The following is a 14,737-nucleotide window of genomic DNA, read 5'->3' as shown; positions in this document are numbered from 1 at the left end:
TTGGTGCGGGCATGAAATACTGGATTTGCAGACAAGTATGTAGCACCAAGGTTGTCGCACCACAAAAAAGGTCTTTCGTTTAAGGGAACACCAAGTTCTTTGAGTAAGGCCTCAACCCAAATTAGCTCAGTAGTGTCATTACCCATTGCTTTATATTCTGCTTCAGTACTAGAGCGAGATACTATTGCTTACTTGCGAGCACTCCAAGAAATGAGGTTAGGACCAAAAAAGATAGCAAAACCACCTGTAGAGCGTCGATCATCAAGACATCCTGCCCAATCCGCATCGGAGAAGGCACTAAGAAGGGTAGACGGGGCCTTTTCAAATGTGAGGCCAACAGACAAGGTACCCTTAACATATCTCAAAATTCTTTTGGCTGCTGTCCAATGTTGTTGTAGGTGCATGAAGAAACTGACAAACTTTATTGACTGAAAAAGATAGATCAGGTTGTGTGAGGGTTAAATATTGCAAAGCACCAATAATACTCCTATAGTGTGTAGTATCATCAGTACCAAGAGGTGTGCCATCTGTAAGTGACAATTTTTCTGAAGAAGATAGTGGTGTAGGACATGGTGTACAATTATTCATGCCCACTCTATTAAGCAAGTCAGCAGCATATTTTTCTTGCGTTAAGACCAATATACCATGAACTTTCTTAACTTCCATGCCCAAAAAGAAGTGCAGGTCACCACGTGATGTAGAAGATCCGGGGGAGGGAGAACCCCGAGGTGTCCTGTCTGATGACATGGAGACGCTTGATTCGCGCGCAGAGGAATGCATGGGCGAGCGGGACACGGTCGGCCCATTGGATGCTGGGTAACGTGACATGGCACCGCTGGACACATCAGTCTGCTGCAAGGAGAATGTTTTCTCCTGATCCGAGGCAGAATCTTGAGCAGAATCAGCATGGGGATTGTTGGGAGGCTGAAAAATGCTAGATGCACCCAACTCTTGGTCAATTTCTGAGTTTGCTTGATTATTTCCTGTATTTTCTTCACTGGTTTCTTCTGTATTTGTATCAGCGGATGCCTCAGACATTGTAACCTGTGGATGGTTAGCAACAGTAGGAACAACAAACATGTGGTCATTGTTAGTGTGCACCCCCTCATTATCGGATGGACTGTTATGTGGTAATAAAAGGATTTCTTCACGAAGACGAGAACCAGCATTAGGATTAAGAAGAGCAAAGGGAAAAACATTCTCATCAAACACAACATCACGTGAGATGTAGACACGACCGCTGGATATATCAAGACATTCACCCCCTTTATGTCGAGGACTATAGCCTAAGAAAACACATCGCTTGGAGTGAAACGAGAGTTTACGTTTGTTATAAGGGCGAAGGTTTGGCCAACATGCATACCCAAACACACGAAGAGATTCATAGTTGGGTTTGACATGGAGTAGTACTTCCGTAGGACTCATGTGATTTAGTACCTTGGTAGGGAGCAAATTAATGAGATATGTGGTGGTGAGAAAGGCTTCATCCCAAAATTTAAGAGGCATGCATGCATGAGAAAGTAAGGCAAGGCCAACCTCAACAATGTGTCGATGTTTACGTTCAGCTGAACCATTTTGTTGATGGGCGTGAGGACAAGACACATGATGTGTAATGCCAACTTTTTGGAAGAAGACATTGAGTTTGTCATATTCACCGCCCCAATCAGTTTGCATGGTAATTATTTTGCGACCAAATTTCCGTTCAACAAGTTGTTGGAAATTAAGAAAGACCTGATAAACATCAGAACGCTTCTTAAGCAAATATACCCAAGTAAATTTGCTAAAATCATCAATAAAACTCACAGAATATAAGTGTTTCCCAACAGACGCTGGAGCAGGACCCCATACATCAGAGAATATTTGTTCCAAGAGAACAGTAGACACACTAGTAGAGATGGGATAGGAAAACTGATGGCTTTTAGCTTGCTGACATGGATCACATACATAAGGATTTATTTGTGGATCACAAGGGAGGTTATTCTTCCGAAGCACTTGTTGAACAATAAAAGAGGATGGATGTCCTAGACGATTATGCCATATGGATGAAGTGGGTTTGATGGCGATGAAGGCACACTTGGGAGACCTCGTGAAGAAGGGCATAATCGGGTAGAGACCACCATGGCAAGGGCCTTTAAACAGTGTGTCCTTCGTGACCTGATCCTTGATTAAAAAGAAGAAAGGATGAATTTCAAGAAATATATTGTTGTCCAAGGCAAGTTGATGAGCAGATAAAAGATTTTTGGATGCACTAGGAACATGCAAAATATTATTAAGAGAAAGAGAATTATGAGGGGTGTGCAAAGTAGAATGACCAACATGTGTTATTGCCATACCATTTCCATTTGCCGTATGGACTTGATCACGTCCATTGTAATTTTCCCGAGTGGTTAATTTGCGTAATTCTCCGGTGATGTGACTTGTTGCTCCTGTATCCACATGCCAGTTTGTATCCACTCCATAAGATGCAAGATGCGCACCCTTGTCATCCGAGTGAGAGTCATCATCATCACCATTGTCAGAATACCTCCACCAACAATCACGTGCTGGGTGCCCATATTTTTTGCATATCTGACATGTAATATCCCGGCGAGGAGAAGGTATGCGGCCACGGCCACGACCACGACCACCTCTCTGTGGATTACGACCGCGTGTTGGATGTGTCTGCTGCGGACGACCACGGTATTGGCCATATCCACCATGAGAGTTTTGCCGATAATTATTATTGAAGGAACGTCCGCGTGTAGCAGCATTAGTGGAAGACTGAAAACTCCCAATGGTTTGATCTGACTCGGCAAGCATTTGCTGCTTGTAATCATATGCCGTAAGCTGTGCACAAACGTCAACAAGAGTTGAGGTAGGAACAGCGTTAATAGAAGCAACCACAGAGTTATATTCTCCATCAAGACCACCAAGGATATACTCCTTCAGTTCATCCTCATCAATTAGCCGACTAGCTGCAGCAAGTTCTGAAGCAAAACTTTTCATCAAAGCAATATATTTATCTGCAGCCCTGCAGGCATATCACGCTTCTTTGTATTCACAAGTTTTCCACACAACATATTGATGCGTGCCTTGGATTGTGAGGAAAACGAGGCTTCAATTGCAGCCCAGATTTCAGCAGTATGTTCTAACCCCAAAAATTGAGCAAGAACATCCTTACTTATTGATTTTGTGAGATAGCTCATGACTTGTTGATCCCTCTCAATACAGGCTTCGTAGGCCGGATTCGACACAGTGGTCCTCGTGCTGTCAGCCTCAACCTCCAGCATTTTTGCAGGTGCTAAGTCGGAACCATCAAGTAGCCCCATGACCCGAGCACCGCGAAAGGTGGGAAGAACTTGCATCTTCCAGTAGATGTGATTTTCCCAAGATTGTTTCTCCGAGGGAGGAGATCCCAGAAGCGCCGCCAGAGATGGTGCTGAGGACGAGGTTGCCATGGGGAAGGAGGGAAGGGATCGATCGATGATCTTGACCAGCGATCAATATTTTTTTGTGAGTTTGGCTAGATCAGATCGCTAGACATTGGAAGAGGTGGCTCTGATTCCATGTGGAATTGCAGGAAAACGGGATGCCTTCTCAGGTCCTGGTTGCATGTTAATATAGATGGGAAGAGCCCCCATCGTGGCGTTATAGAGGAGACCGATTGTTGGTGTACTACACCATACGAAAGGTTTAGAAACATACGCACGGTTCAGTTACAAGGAGTCCAACACAATGCACTTGGGAAAAAAAGGGACAAAAAATAAAGTGAAATCAATGCAGCCTAATCATCACATCATGAAACACACATGATAAGCAGTTGCTGGATGGTCTGCTCAATACATATTCCATGCTCACATTTTTTTTCTCTCCCTAAGAGCTAACAAAAACTAGTGGTGTATAGAATGCTATATATACCGCTGCCTTTAGGATTTCAGAGCAAGCTTGATATGAGTTCAAACTTGGGTGCCCCTTCTTCCAGCCTGCAAGAAGATCTGAAATATTAGAGAAAAACAAAAGGAGCATGGTAGCAATTACAGGGAGAAGCTAAAGCTGTGAATGGATGGAGCTGTCGTGTTCAACTATGAGTTCTGTACTGAGTTGTTCGACAAGACGCGGAAGGTGAAGCTTGTGGGCGCAGTGCGAGTTGTAATTCTGTGATAGGAAGAAGGGCCAAGGAGTATACCCTGCTTTGGTTGGCCTGCGACATTGCTGAGAAGCTAGTGGGCTACCACGTGTCGGAGGAGACCCTGCTGCCAACGAAGCATAGCGATATGTTACGAGAGCACGTGTACCCAGGGAGGCTGAACCTTACTTATTCTGCCTCTCATATGTACACAGCTGAACTGTGGATAGACTTGTTGTCTAGATCTTTTGCCAATCGCCAAACTGAGATGAATACTTTTTCGCTTTTGCTTTGGCAAAATGTTTAGCCACAGAAGAAAACCCTTATGGGTGTGGTGAGGTGAGTTCTTTGCCTGGCTGTTGTAGACTTGAATTGGATGGTGGTTTCTTTCATGAGCTGTTTTAGCAATGGAATCTTGTTGTTTAGAACTGACTTTTGTTTCATCTTGAGTAATACAGCAGTAGAACCGTAGAACTAACAGTGCGATTGAGATTTGTAGTTTGATTACTTGTGGCCTTGTGAATTCAGGGGCCTTTTTCACTATTCTGACCCTTTCAGCGAACTTTGTCACAAAATGAACTTGACGCGAAAGTATTTCACGATCTGACCCTTTTAGCAACGCCATAGCCCGCGGCGTTTCTATCCAACATAAAAACGCCGAGCTAGCTAGCGTTTTTGACCAAAGAAGAAATATCGAAGTCGCTCGGCGTTTTTCACCAAGTAAGCAACGCCAAAGTTCATTGCTTTTGTGACCAAGTAAGAAACGCCAAAAGGCTTGGCGTTTAGGCCCTGGTTATGAAGCAGTTTTTTACCTTGGCGTTTCTACGAAGGCTGGAAACGTCGCCGACCTTGGCGTTTCTAGCCTGACGTCTCTGGCGGCTGAGGAGAAAGACCCCGACGGGGCAGCGGGTGGGCTGGGTGCCAGCGAAGAAACGCCAAGCCCTATGGCGTTTCTTACCTGGTCCGCAACGCTAGCTATCTCGGCGTTTCTTATTTGGACAAGAACGCTAGCTAGCTCGGCGTTTCTTATTTGGACAAGAACGCTAGCTAGCTCGGCGTTTTCATTTTGGGCAGAAACGCCGCGGGCTATGGCATTGCTAAAAAGGTCAGATCGAGAAATAGTTTCATGTCGAGTTCACTTTGTGACAAAGTTTGCTGAAAGGGTCATAATAGTGATTTCGGCCGAATTCAGGCTTCCGTTGATGGTTTGCATACAGAAATACAGCAAGTAGGAGATGGAAGGGAAGTGTATCTCGTTGTCGCTGGAAGAGAAAGCCTTTGGCGTGGTGAGGTGAGTTTTGCTTGGTTGTTGCAGATTTGAATGGAACGCCGGTCTATTTCATGGGCTGTTTTGGCAATGGAATGCTGTTGTTCAGAACTGACTATGTTTCGCTCTGAGTATTGCAGCAGTAGAACTGACGGTGTGATTGAGATTTATAGTTTCTGGCCAGGCGGATTCAGGCCTCGGTAAACGACTTCAGCTTTTTGTTTGCAAACAGAAATTAAGCAGGGGTAAACGGCTTCTTATCAAGGATTTCTGTAGTGTTTATTATCTTTGCAGGCTCATGTAGCCAGCCAGTGCTCTGCTTCTATAGCATTATTTGTAATGCTCCACAAACTCACGGTCGCCGCCGCCTGTGATGTGGACAGCTAGTTAATGGCAGGTTATATCCTTGTTTCTTCAATTAATTAACCTGTTATGTTTTAGCAATGTAATGTAATGTTGTTGTTTGAGAGCTGCAGCTAGAATTGACTTTGTTTCATTCTGAATAATGCAGCTGTGGCTTGAATGTTGGGCACAGGACACATCCCTAGAGCCATGCATTTGCGTACTATACTTTTCCAATATCTTACACTTCTTTTTTGACATTAAAATCTTAGGCTTCTCGGTACACCTATTTATCATTTTCCTGTCTATTCTAAGACCATGTCTACTCTTTGTCATGCAGTTGTCGTCGCCCAAGTACAAAGCTATTCATGATATTTTTTCCATTAAACCATATGGTCACTTGTACTCCCTCCGTCCAAAAATAGTTGTCATCAAAATGGATGGAAAGGGATGTATCTAGAACTAAAATACGTCTAGATACATCTCCTTTAATCCATTTTGATGACAAGTATTTCCGGATGGAGGGAGTATGCAAGTAGCTCTAGTATGTCACACAATTTTGTTGCGTACTCACATGACAAAGAAATGATAATGGCTCCTGAATTCATCCTTAAGAGTAAACACATGTCACATGCTTATACATGGATGTAACAAGATCCTAACGAAGACTGCAGTATATATAAGCCAGGCCTGTATGTACTCGATCACATGACTTGTCTTAGCTAGGATGCACAAGTGAGTGTTATATGAGAAGTTTCAAATTTACTGTATGCACTATTCTGTTTCTCTCAATCTGTTTAAAATATTGGAGGAAAACAAAAGATCATGATAAGAATGTGATTATATATGTATAGCTTCACTGAACAAAATGTTGTCAATTTCGAAGCCGATTAGTGATTTCTCAGTGGCATGTTACTTATAGTTCTTCAAACCTCTTATCTGAAAATAATTCCTTCTTTAATCTTTACCAAATGAATTTAGAGTACTTAATGCTTGTGTTTGACTATGGTTAATGTTTTTCTTACTACAGTCAACTTCCCTGCAGCTGCTCCCACCACCTCAGGTAATATCTTGCTTAATTCGGTTTTGGTTCCAAAGAGTTATTTTAGAGAACAGAATTGATCTGATCGATATTTTAGTTTCCTCTGCTGCACTGGATGATATTTTGCAACAATTTATAGGGTTGGGAACTTAGTGACACAATGTGGGTTCAGAATCAACAACAATCTGACGCTTGCAATGTGGCTGGCAGCCGTCTTAATGTAGTTTCAGTCACTGCCGATGTAAGTCTCTTGCCCTTGGACCCATTTCACTAGCACTATGCTTGGACTGTTGTGCTTCCAAGTGCAGTAGAGCATAACCGTATTATACTTCAATCTTTTTTCCTCTGTGTTACAAGAAAATACAATTTGTTTTTTCACTATTCACGTAACGAAACGACATCTAGCTAGAAGGATCGACTGAGTGGATGCTAGTGTAGATGAAGCTCAAGAGACAATTGAGCCGAAGGGACAAGGGTTGATGAGGTTGGAACATTCGTGCCACACACTTACCATCTTCCTTTTTCTGGTTCTTAGCACTGTTAAGTGAAGCAATGATACAAAATTAATTTGTATTTGTAGGTTACAGTCATCCATTTGGATCTGAGTACTTTCCAGACAGAATTACAAGAGGTTGGTCATACACCTCTGATTAGGAAGGAGCACTCCAAAATTTCGCTTTTGGTGGGTGTTTTGGGATTCCAAGTAGGGGGCGAAGCACCAAGGAGCAGTAGTTCTCTACAATGTAGGACTTGAAATTAACTTGGAATTGTCCAGGTAAATACTGCAGGTGCAGCAATCCGAATGTTGTGATTCACCCCTGCAGGTCATCCAAAACAGGGGATCTTAGTTTGAGTTTTGGCGAGTTCTCCATGCAGCTGAATCTGGGGATGCAATCTTAATCTGGCACTATCATTCGGGATACATATGTTCTTTAGAAAGTTATTTTTGATGGTCCAAAGTAATTTACGAAAATAATGAGAGATAAAAATTGGGGGCATGCGCAGCTGTCACCATGTGTAGAGAGTTAATTCCGTAAATATGTAAGTGAACATAGCTTTTGTGGGACTCATGTGCACTTTTTTTATTTTTGTTAACACAGTAAGTAAATGTATCTTGTGTCCTTATGCAATCATGGTTTTAAGACCGCTCACTACTTTCAAGAACAGGCAGGCGGCAATGAACAATGAATAAAGATAAGAAAATGAATATCTGTTCACAATTGGTGTGCAACTTCTTCAAGTGAATGCCATTTGATGGGAGGTTAAAACTTAGATAAATGTGAGCAATTTCGATTTCACCTGTTTTCCATGATTCAATGGACTTGGACTATTCTCTTCGTCCTTGCCAATCAAGTGGTGACACTCACGCGTGATCACAACTAGTTGACAAAAAAATTATGTTAATCTCTACTTCTTGAAAGTTGGTGACTCGACTCCGGGTCATTCAAGACTAACTGTTTTGCAGATGCAGTTGTCATTCAACTACTCACAGATTTATGCTCTTCTCGCAGCTCTTTTAGTGTGAGTTCTCCTCTAGCCAAACACATTGTTTCCGTTCACTTCGTTCCTGAGATCAAAAACTGAACATGCAACTCAAATGGTCACATGATTCTGCAGTGTACTCACAAAAATGACATGACAAATATTTCCTGAATGGCTTGCTCACACCTATCGCATGCTAACACTATTTTGTTTTCATAACAAGAGCTAACTAAGAATATAGATGTATGGAAGTCCTATATATATATACCTTATGCCCTGGGATATCAATGAAGTGAGTGGAATATGATACTAATTTTTTTTATCTTTGTATCCATCTTCAAATCATATGGAATATTGGAGGAAAACAAAAATATCATGGTAACATTTACTTACTGTAAATCTGTATTCACTCTTCATATTGAAAATAGAGTGTCTGCCAGTGGTTCCAATGACTGTTCTTGCTGAAATCTGAGATGGGCTCTAGGCCCATATTGCAATTTCTGAAAAATCTCTAAGGGCCCATGTGGGTTATATGGCACTAGGTGAAGTGGGAAGTTTAGTCCCACCCTGGAAGTGGAAGGAGAGTTGGAGTGGTTTATAAGGTTTTCTCTTCTACATGCTATTGGAGCTTGAGAAGAGAAGAGGCCCTCGCGCACTCCTCCTCCGCCGCCCGCCACGCCACGCCTCGTCACGACGCGCCGTGGGTTGCGGGATTGAGCCGAGCCGAGCTCACACCTACGCGCTTATTTTTGCCAGTCACTAACGGAGAGTTTTCTGACAGCTGGGCCACGATCTGAGACGTCGGATCATGGGCTGTCACGGACTCGGATGTGGGTCGAGCCCACGTCTCTCCACGCGGCTGCGCCTATAAGTATGCGGTGTCTCCTAACCCTAGCCGCCACGAACAGATCACATCTGCTCACGCGCACGCCCACCGTCGTTCCTTTGGTGCTGCTGCCACCGGTGACTCCATCCCGTCCGCCGCGTACACGGTCGACGGGAGAGCAGGTCTCCGAAACCACGCCCTTCTGGTTCCTGTACGGGGTGAGGGGCGAATAGGTTTTTAGGCAGCGATTACGCGACTGCTCGCTTCCGATCGTCTACTTCCTCTACGTCCGCGTCGCCTTCATCATCACCATGTCCACCGCCGCCGACCGTGCCGCCGCCGAGAAAGCTGAAGCCGACAAGAAGGCCGCCGAGGACGCCGCTGCTGCCACCAAAGCCGCGGCCTCTGCGTGGCCTACTGGAGGGTATAACTCGTTTATCCCGCTCCTGATTATTTTCATATTAGCAGTACTAGCAGTATGTGTAGATTTGTCTACTGTTTGCTTAGTATGTGCATGTTTAGATCAGAGTCAGTACGTCATCAACTTAGTCAATGCCATGCTAGTGATTTACTCATGGATTAATTTAATCGAGAAATTTCGTATTTACTCAACAATCCAAAAACCTATTATGTGTAGGAATTTCTCGGCAAGTGGCTTTGCCGCTGCACTGAAACCGGATAAGTTTACCGGTACATACTTCAAGCGTTGGCAGACTAAGACCACGTTATGGCTCACGGCTATGAACGTGTTCTGGGTCACCGGTGTCTCCACGGGAACGATTGCTCCTGAACAGGAGAAGGCGTTCAAGGAGGCTACCGTTGTGTTTCTCGGAGCAGTTCTTAGCATGATCGGAGATAAACTGGTCGACGCATATTTACATGTGCATGTCGCCAAGGACTTGTGGGAGGCGCTCGAATCTAAATTCGGGGCCGCCGATGCAGGGAGCGAGATGTATATTATAGAGCAGTTCCACGATTATAAGATGGTTGAAAACCGTCCTGTATTGGAGCAGGCTCATGAGATAATATGCATTGTTAAGGAACTTGAGCTTCTCAAGTGCGAGTTACCGGGCAAGTTTGTCGCGGGCTGCATAATCGCTAAGCTCCCTAATTCCTGGAGGAACTTTGCCACCACTCTGAAACATCAGAGGCGTGAATTCTCTGTGGAGGATGTTATTGGCCATCTGAGTGTTGAGCAGAATTCGAGGGTAAAAGACTCGCACGGAAAAGGGGCCGAAGGGACTTTTGTTGCCAACATGGTGAACCAGAAGAACTTCAACTCCCACAAGCCCAAGGGAAAGAACGGTGTCCAACACAATACCGACTTTAAGAAGAAGGGCGAGAAGACCTTCAAGAAGAACAAGAAGGACGAGGGCTGCTTTACTTGTGGTTCGGTTGAACATTGGGCCAACAAGTGCCCAAACAAGTACAAGAAGTCAGGACAGGACTCCAAGTCTGTCAACATGATTGTGGGCAACAATGAGAATGGTGCATCTGGGTACGGTAATTTATTTACTGTTTTTTCAGTGTTTCAACCCAACGATTGATGGGTGGACACAGGTGCAGGTGTTCATGTGTGTGCTGACATTTCATTGTTCACTTCTTACCATGTCACAGGTCACTTGTCCGTATTGATGGGGAATGGCGCGAGTGCTTCTGTTCATGGTGTTGGCACGGTCGATCTGAAGTTTACTTCGGGAAGGATCGTGCAGCTAAAGAATGTGCAGCATGTCCCCGCCATCAAGAAGAACCTCGTTAGTGGCTCCCTTCTATGTAGAGAAGGGTTTAAGTTGGTTTTCGAGTCTAATCAATTAGTTGTTACAAAATATGGACTCTTTGTTGGAAAAGGTTACGAGAGCGGAGGGATGTTCCGCCTTTCCCTCGCAGATTTTTGTAATAAAGTCGTGAACCATATTCATTCGAATGTTAATGAATCTGAAGTTTGGCATTCACGTCTTTGTCACATTAGTTTTGGTGTTATGACGCGGCTAGCCAAGTTGGATTTAATCTCGAGTTTCACTTTAGCCAAAGGTTCTAAGTGCCTTTCATGTGTGCAAGCTAAGCAACCTCGCAAGCCTCATAAGGCCGCGGAGGAGAGACACCTGGCACCATTAGAACTCATACATTCTGATCTTTGCGAGATGAATGGTGTGTTGACTAAAGGTGGAAAGAGATACTTCATGACATTGATAGATGATTCCACTAGATATTGCTATGTGTATCTGTTAAATACTAAAGATGAGGCTCTACACTACTTTAAAATCTATAAGGCAGAAGTTGAAAATCAACTTGAAAAGAAAATTAAACTAGTCCGGTCAGGTCGTGGTGGAGAGTACTTCTCGAGTGAGTTTGATTCGTTCTGTGCGGAACACGACATTATTCATGAGATGACGCCTCCCGATTCACCCCAGTCAAACGGGGTTGCCGAGCGGAAAAACCGTACTCTAACTGATTTGGTTAACGCCATGTTAGATACATCGGGTTTATCCAAGGCATGGTGGGGGGAGGCTATATTGACCGCATGTCATGTCCTGAATAAAGTTCCGACAAAGGATAATGAGATCACTCCCTATGAGAAATGGGCAAAGAGAAGGACGATACTCTCGTACTTGCGCACTTGGGGCTGTTTGGCGAAAGTCAACGTGCCGATCCCCAAAAAGCGTAAGCTTGGATCCAAGACCGTGGACTGCGTTAATTTGGGCTACGCTAAGAACAGCGTTGGCTATAGATTTCTAGTAGTGAAATCCGAGGTACCTGACCAGTAGATGCTACATTCTTTGAGGATATTTTTCCTATGAGAGATATGCAAAGCACTTCTAGACAGGAATCTGAGGAAACTCCTGAACCTGCCATCCCTATGGAATATTATGAACAAACACATGATGAAAATCCTGAGGAGGATGACGAGGAAACCCTTGGTAGGGGCAAGAGACAAAGGACTGCAAAGACCTTTGGTGATGATTTCTTCGTGTACCTCGTGGATGATACTCCCACTTCTATTTCAGAAGCGTATGCCTCTCCAGAAGCTGACTACTGGAAGGATGCGGTCCGTAGCGAGATGGATTCCATCATGGCTAACGGGACATGGGAGATCACTGACCGTCCCTATGGTTGCAAACCACTGGGATGTAAGTGGGTGTTCAAAAAGAAGCTTAGGCCCGATGGTACGATTGAAAAGTACAAGGCTAGGCTTGTGGCCAAGGGCTATGACCAGCAAGAAGAGGAAGATTTCTTTGATACTTATTCACCTGTGGCTAGACTGACCACCATTCGAGTATTACTCTCGTTGGCGGCCTCACATGGTCTTCTCGTCCATCAGATGGATGTTAAGACGGCTTTTCTAAATGGAGAGCTGAAGGAGGAAATCTACATGCAACAGCCTGATGGCTTTGTGCTAGATGGTCAGGAAAGAAAGGTGTGTAGGTTGAAAAAATCTTTATATGGCCTGAAACAAGCACCTAAGCAATGGCATGATAAGTTTAATACAACTCTGACATCTGTTGGTTTCGTTGTTAATGAGGCTGACAAATGTGTATACTATCGCCGTGGTGGGGGCGAAGGAGTTATACTGTGCTTGTATGTTGATGACATACTGATATTCGGAACAAACCTCAAAGTCATTGAGGAGGTCAAATCGTTTCTATCTCAGAACTTTGAGATGAAAGACCTTGGTGTGGCTGATGTTATCTTGAACATCAAGCTACTGAGAGATAATGAGGGTGGGATCACACTTCTGTAATCCCATTATGTTGAGAAGGTGTTGAGTTGTTTTGGATATTCGGACTGCACACCATCTCAAACACCATATGATCCTAGCGTATTGATTCGAAAGTCCAAAGGCATGGCTAAAGATCAATTGAGATACTCTCAAATCATTGGTTCACTGATGTACCTAGCGAGCGCAACGAGGCCTGACATCGCGTTTGATGTGAGCAAACTGAGCTGGTTTGTTTCCAAACCGAGTGATGTACATTGGCATGCTGTTGAGAGAGTTATGCGCTATCTGAAAGGTACTATGAACTATGGACTTCACTATACCGGATACCCGTCGGTACTTGAAGGGTATAGTGATGTGAATTGGATCTCTGATGCTGATGAGATGAAGGCCACAACTGGGTATATGTTTACTCTTGGAGGTGGCGCTGTTTCCTGGAAGTCTTGCAAGCAAACGATCTTAACGAGATCGACAATGGAAGCAGAATTAACGGCATTAGACACATCTGGTGTTGAAGCTAGATGGCTTCGAGATCTTTTGATGGACTTGCCATTGGTTGATAAACCGGTTCCGGCTATCCTTATGAACTGTGACAATCAGACTGTCATCACCAAGGTGAAGAGTTCAAAGGACAAAATGAAGTCCACCAAACACATAAGAATGAGATTAAAAGCTGTCAGAAAATTAAGAAACTCCGGAGCGATAGCGTTGGACTATGTCCATACGGCTAAGAATCTGGCAGATCCCTTTACAAAAGGGCTATCACGTGTTGTGATAGATAATGCATCGAGGGAGATGGGTATGAGACCCACATGAGTTGCCATGGTGGTAACCCAACCTATGTGATCGGAGATCCCGTGAACTAGGACCTGGGAACACAAGCCAGTGGTGAACTGAGGAGAGTAACTATACTAACCCACTCCGTTGGAGATGCAATACTCTCGATACTGTATGGTAGGATGACTACGGTCTCAATGTGTTCCAAAGCTTATAAAAGCAAGATGCTATCCTACAGAGCGATCTTTGGAGGAACACACCTATATGAGCCCGACTGCTGGTCACAGTCTATGAGATTGGGGTGATCTCTAGTAAGCTCATGAATAGGCCAGGAGTGTGACTTATATGCTCCACCCGAGGGGTCAGCCTTCGGCAGCCTAGTACTAGTAAGACATGTAGTGAAACTTCTTTATGCCAAACTGACAATTCAAGGCATAGTCCATTGTTCAGTTGTGAAGGAGTGTAGCCACTTATTCTAGGTGAAGTTCAACCTTAACAGGTCTTCACTGAAACACTGGTATATCAAAACAGCAATTGGAACAGAGGACACAATGGGCCCTCGAGATCTGGTGGGGGATTGCTGAAATCTGAGATGGGCTCTAGGCCCATATTGCAATTTCTGAAAAATCTCTAAGGGCCCATGTGGGTTATATGGCACTAGGTGAAGTGGGAAGTTTAGTCCCACCCCGGAAGTGGAAGGAGAGTTGGAGTGGTTTATAAAGGTTTCTCTTCTACATGCTATTGGAGCTTGAGAAGAGAAGAGGCCCTCGTGCACTCCTCCTCCGCCGCCCGCCTCGCCACGCCACGCCTCGTCACGACGCGCCGTGGGTTGCGGGATTGAGCCGAGCCGAGCTCACACCTACGCGCTTATTTTTGCCAGTCACTAACGGAGAGTTTTCTGACAGCTTGGCCACGATCTGAGACGTCGGATCGTGGGCTGTCACGGACTCGGACGTGGGTCGAGCCCACGTCTCTCCACGCGGCTGCGCCTATAAGTATGCGGTGTCTCCTAACCCTAGCCGCCACGAACAGAGCACATCTGCTCACGTGCACGCCCACCGTCGTTCCTTTGCTGCTGCTGCTGCCACCGGTGACTCCATCTCGTCCGCCGCGTACACGTTCGACGGGAGAGCAGGTCTCGGAAACCACGCCCTTCTGGTTCCCGTACGGGGTGAGGGGCG

At 44.7% G+C, this 14,737-nt stretch overlaps 1 protein-coding gene and 1 pseudogene across 1 annotated transcript; one reads left to right on the top strand and one right to left on the bottom strand.

Moving 5' to 3' along the window:
* Window positions 1-2,847: 2,847 nt before the first annotated feature.
* LOC125533308 (small nucleolar RNA Z247) lies at window positions 2,848-2,946 on the bottom strand (annotated as a pseudogene).
* A 1,092-nt stretch (window positions 2,947-4,038) lies between these two features.
* Window positions 4,039-10,611, top strand: LOC147988267 (uncharacterized). The gene is made up of 5 exons (XM_087534416.1): window positions 4,039-4,101; window positions 6,745-6,777; window positions 6,896-6,997; window positions 7,337-7,387; window positions 9,409-10,611. The coding sequence occupies exons 1-5, from the start codon at window positions 4,039-4,041 to the stop codon at window positions 10,609-10,611; spliced, it is 1,452 nt and encodes a 483-aa protein (XP_087390542.1).
* The last annotated feature ends 4,126 nt before the right edge of the window (window positions 10,612-14,737 follow it).

The sequence above is a fragment of the Triticum urartu genome, chromosome 1A, assembly GCF_056163025.1.
Source record: "Triticum urartu cultivar PI428250 chromosome 1A, HENAU_Tu73, whole genome shotgun sequence".
Taxonomy (NCBI): domain Eukaryota; kingdom Viridiplantae; phylum Streptophyta; class Magnoliopsida; order Poales; family Poaceae; genus Triticum; species Triticum urartu.
Note: the sequence above shows the minus strand (reverse complement) of the source record. Positions and strands in the feature narration are given on the sequence as shown.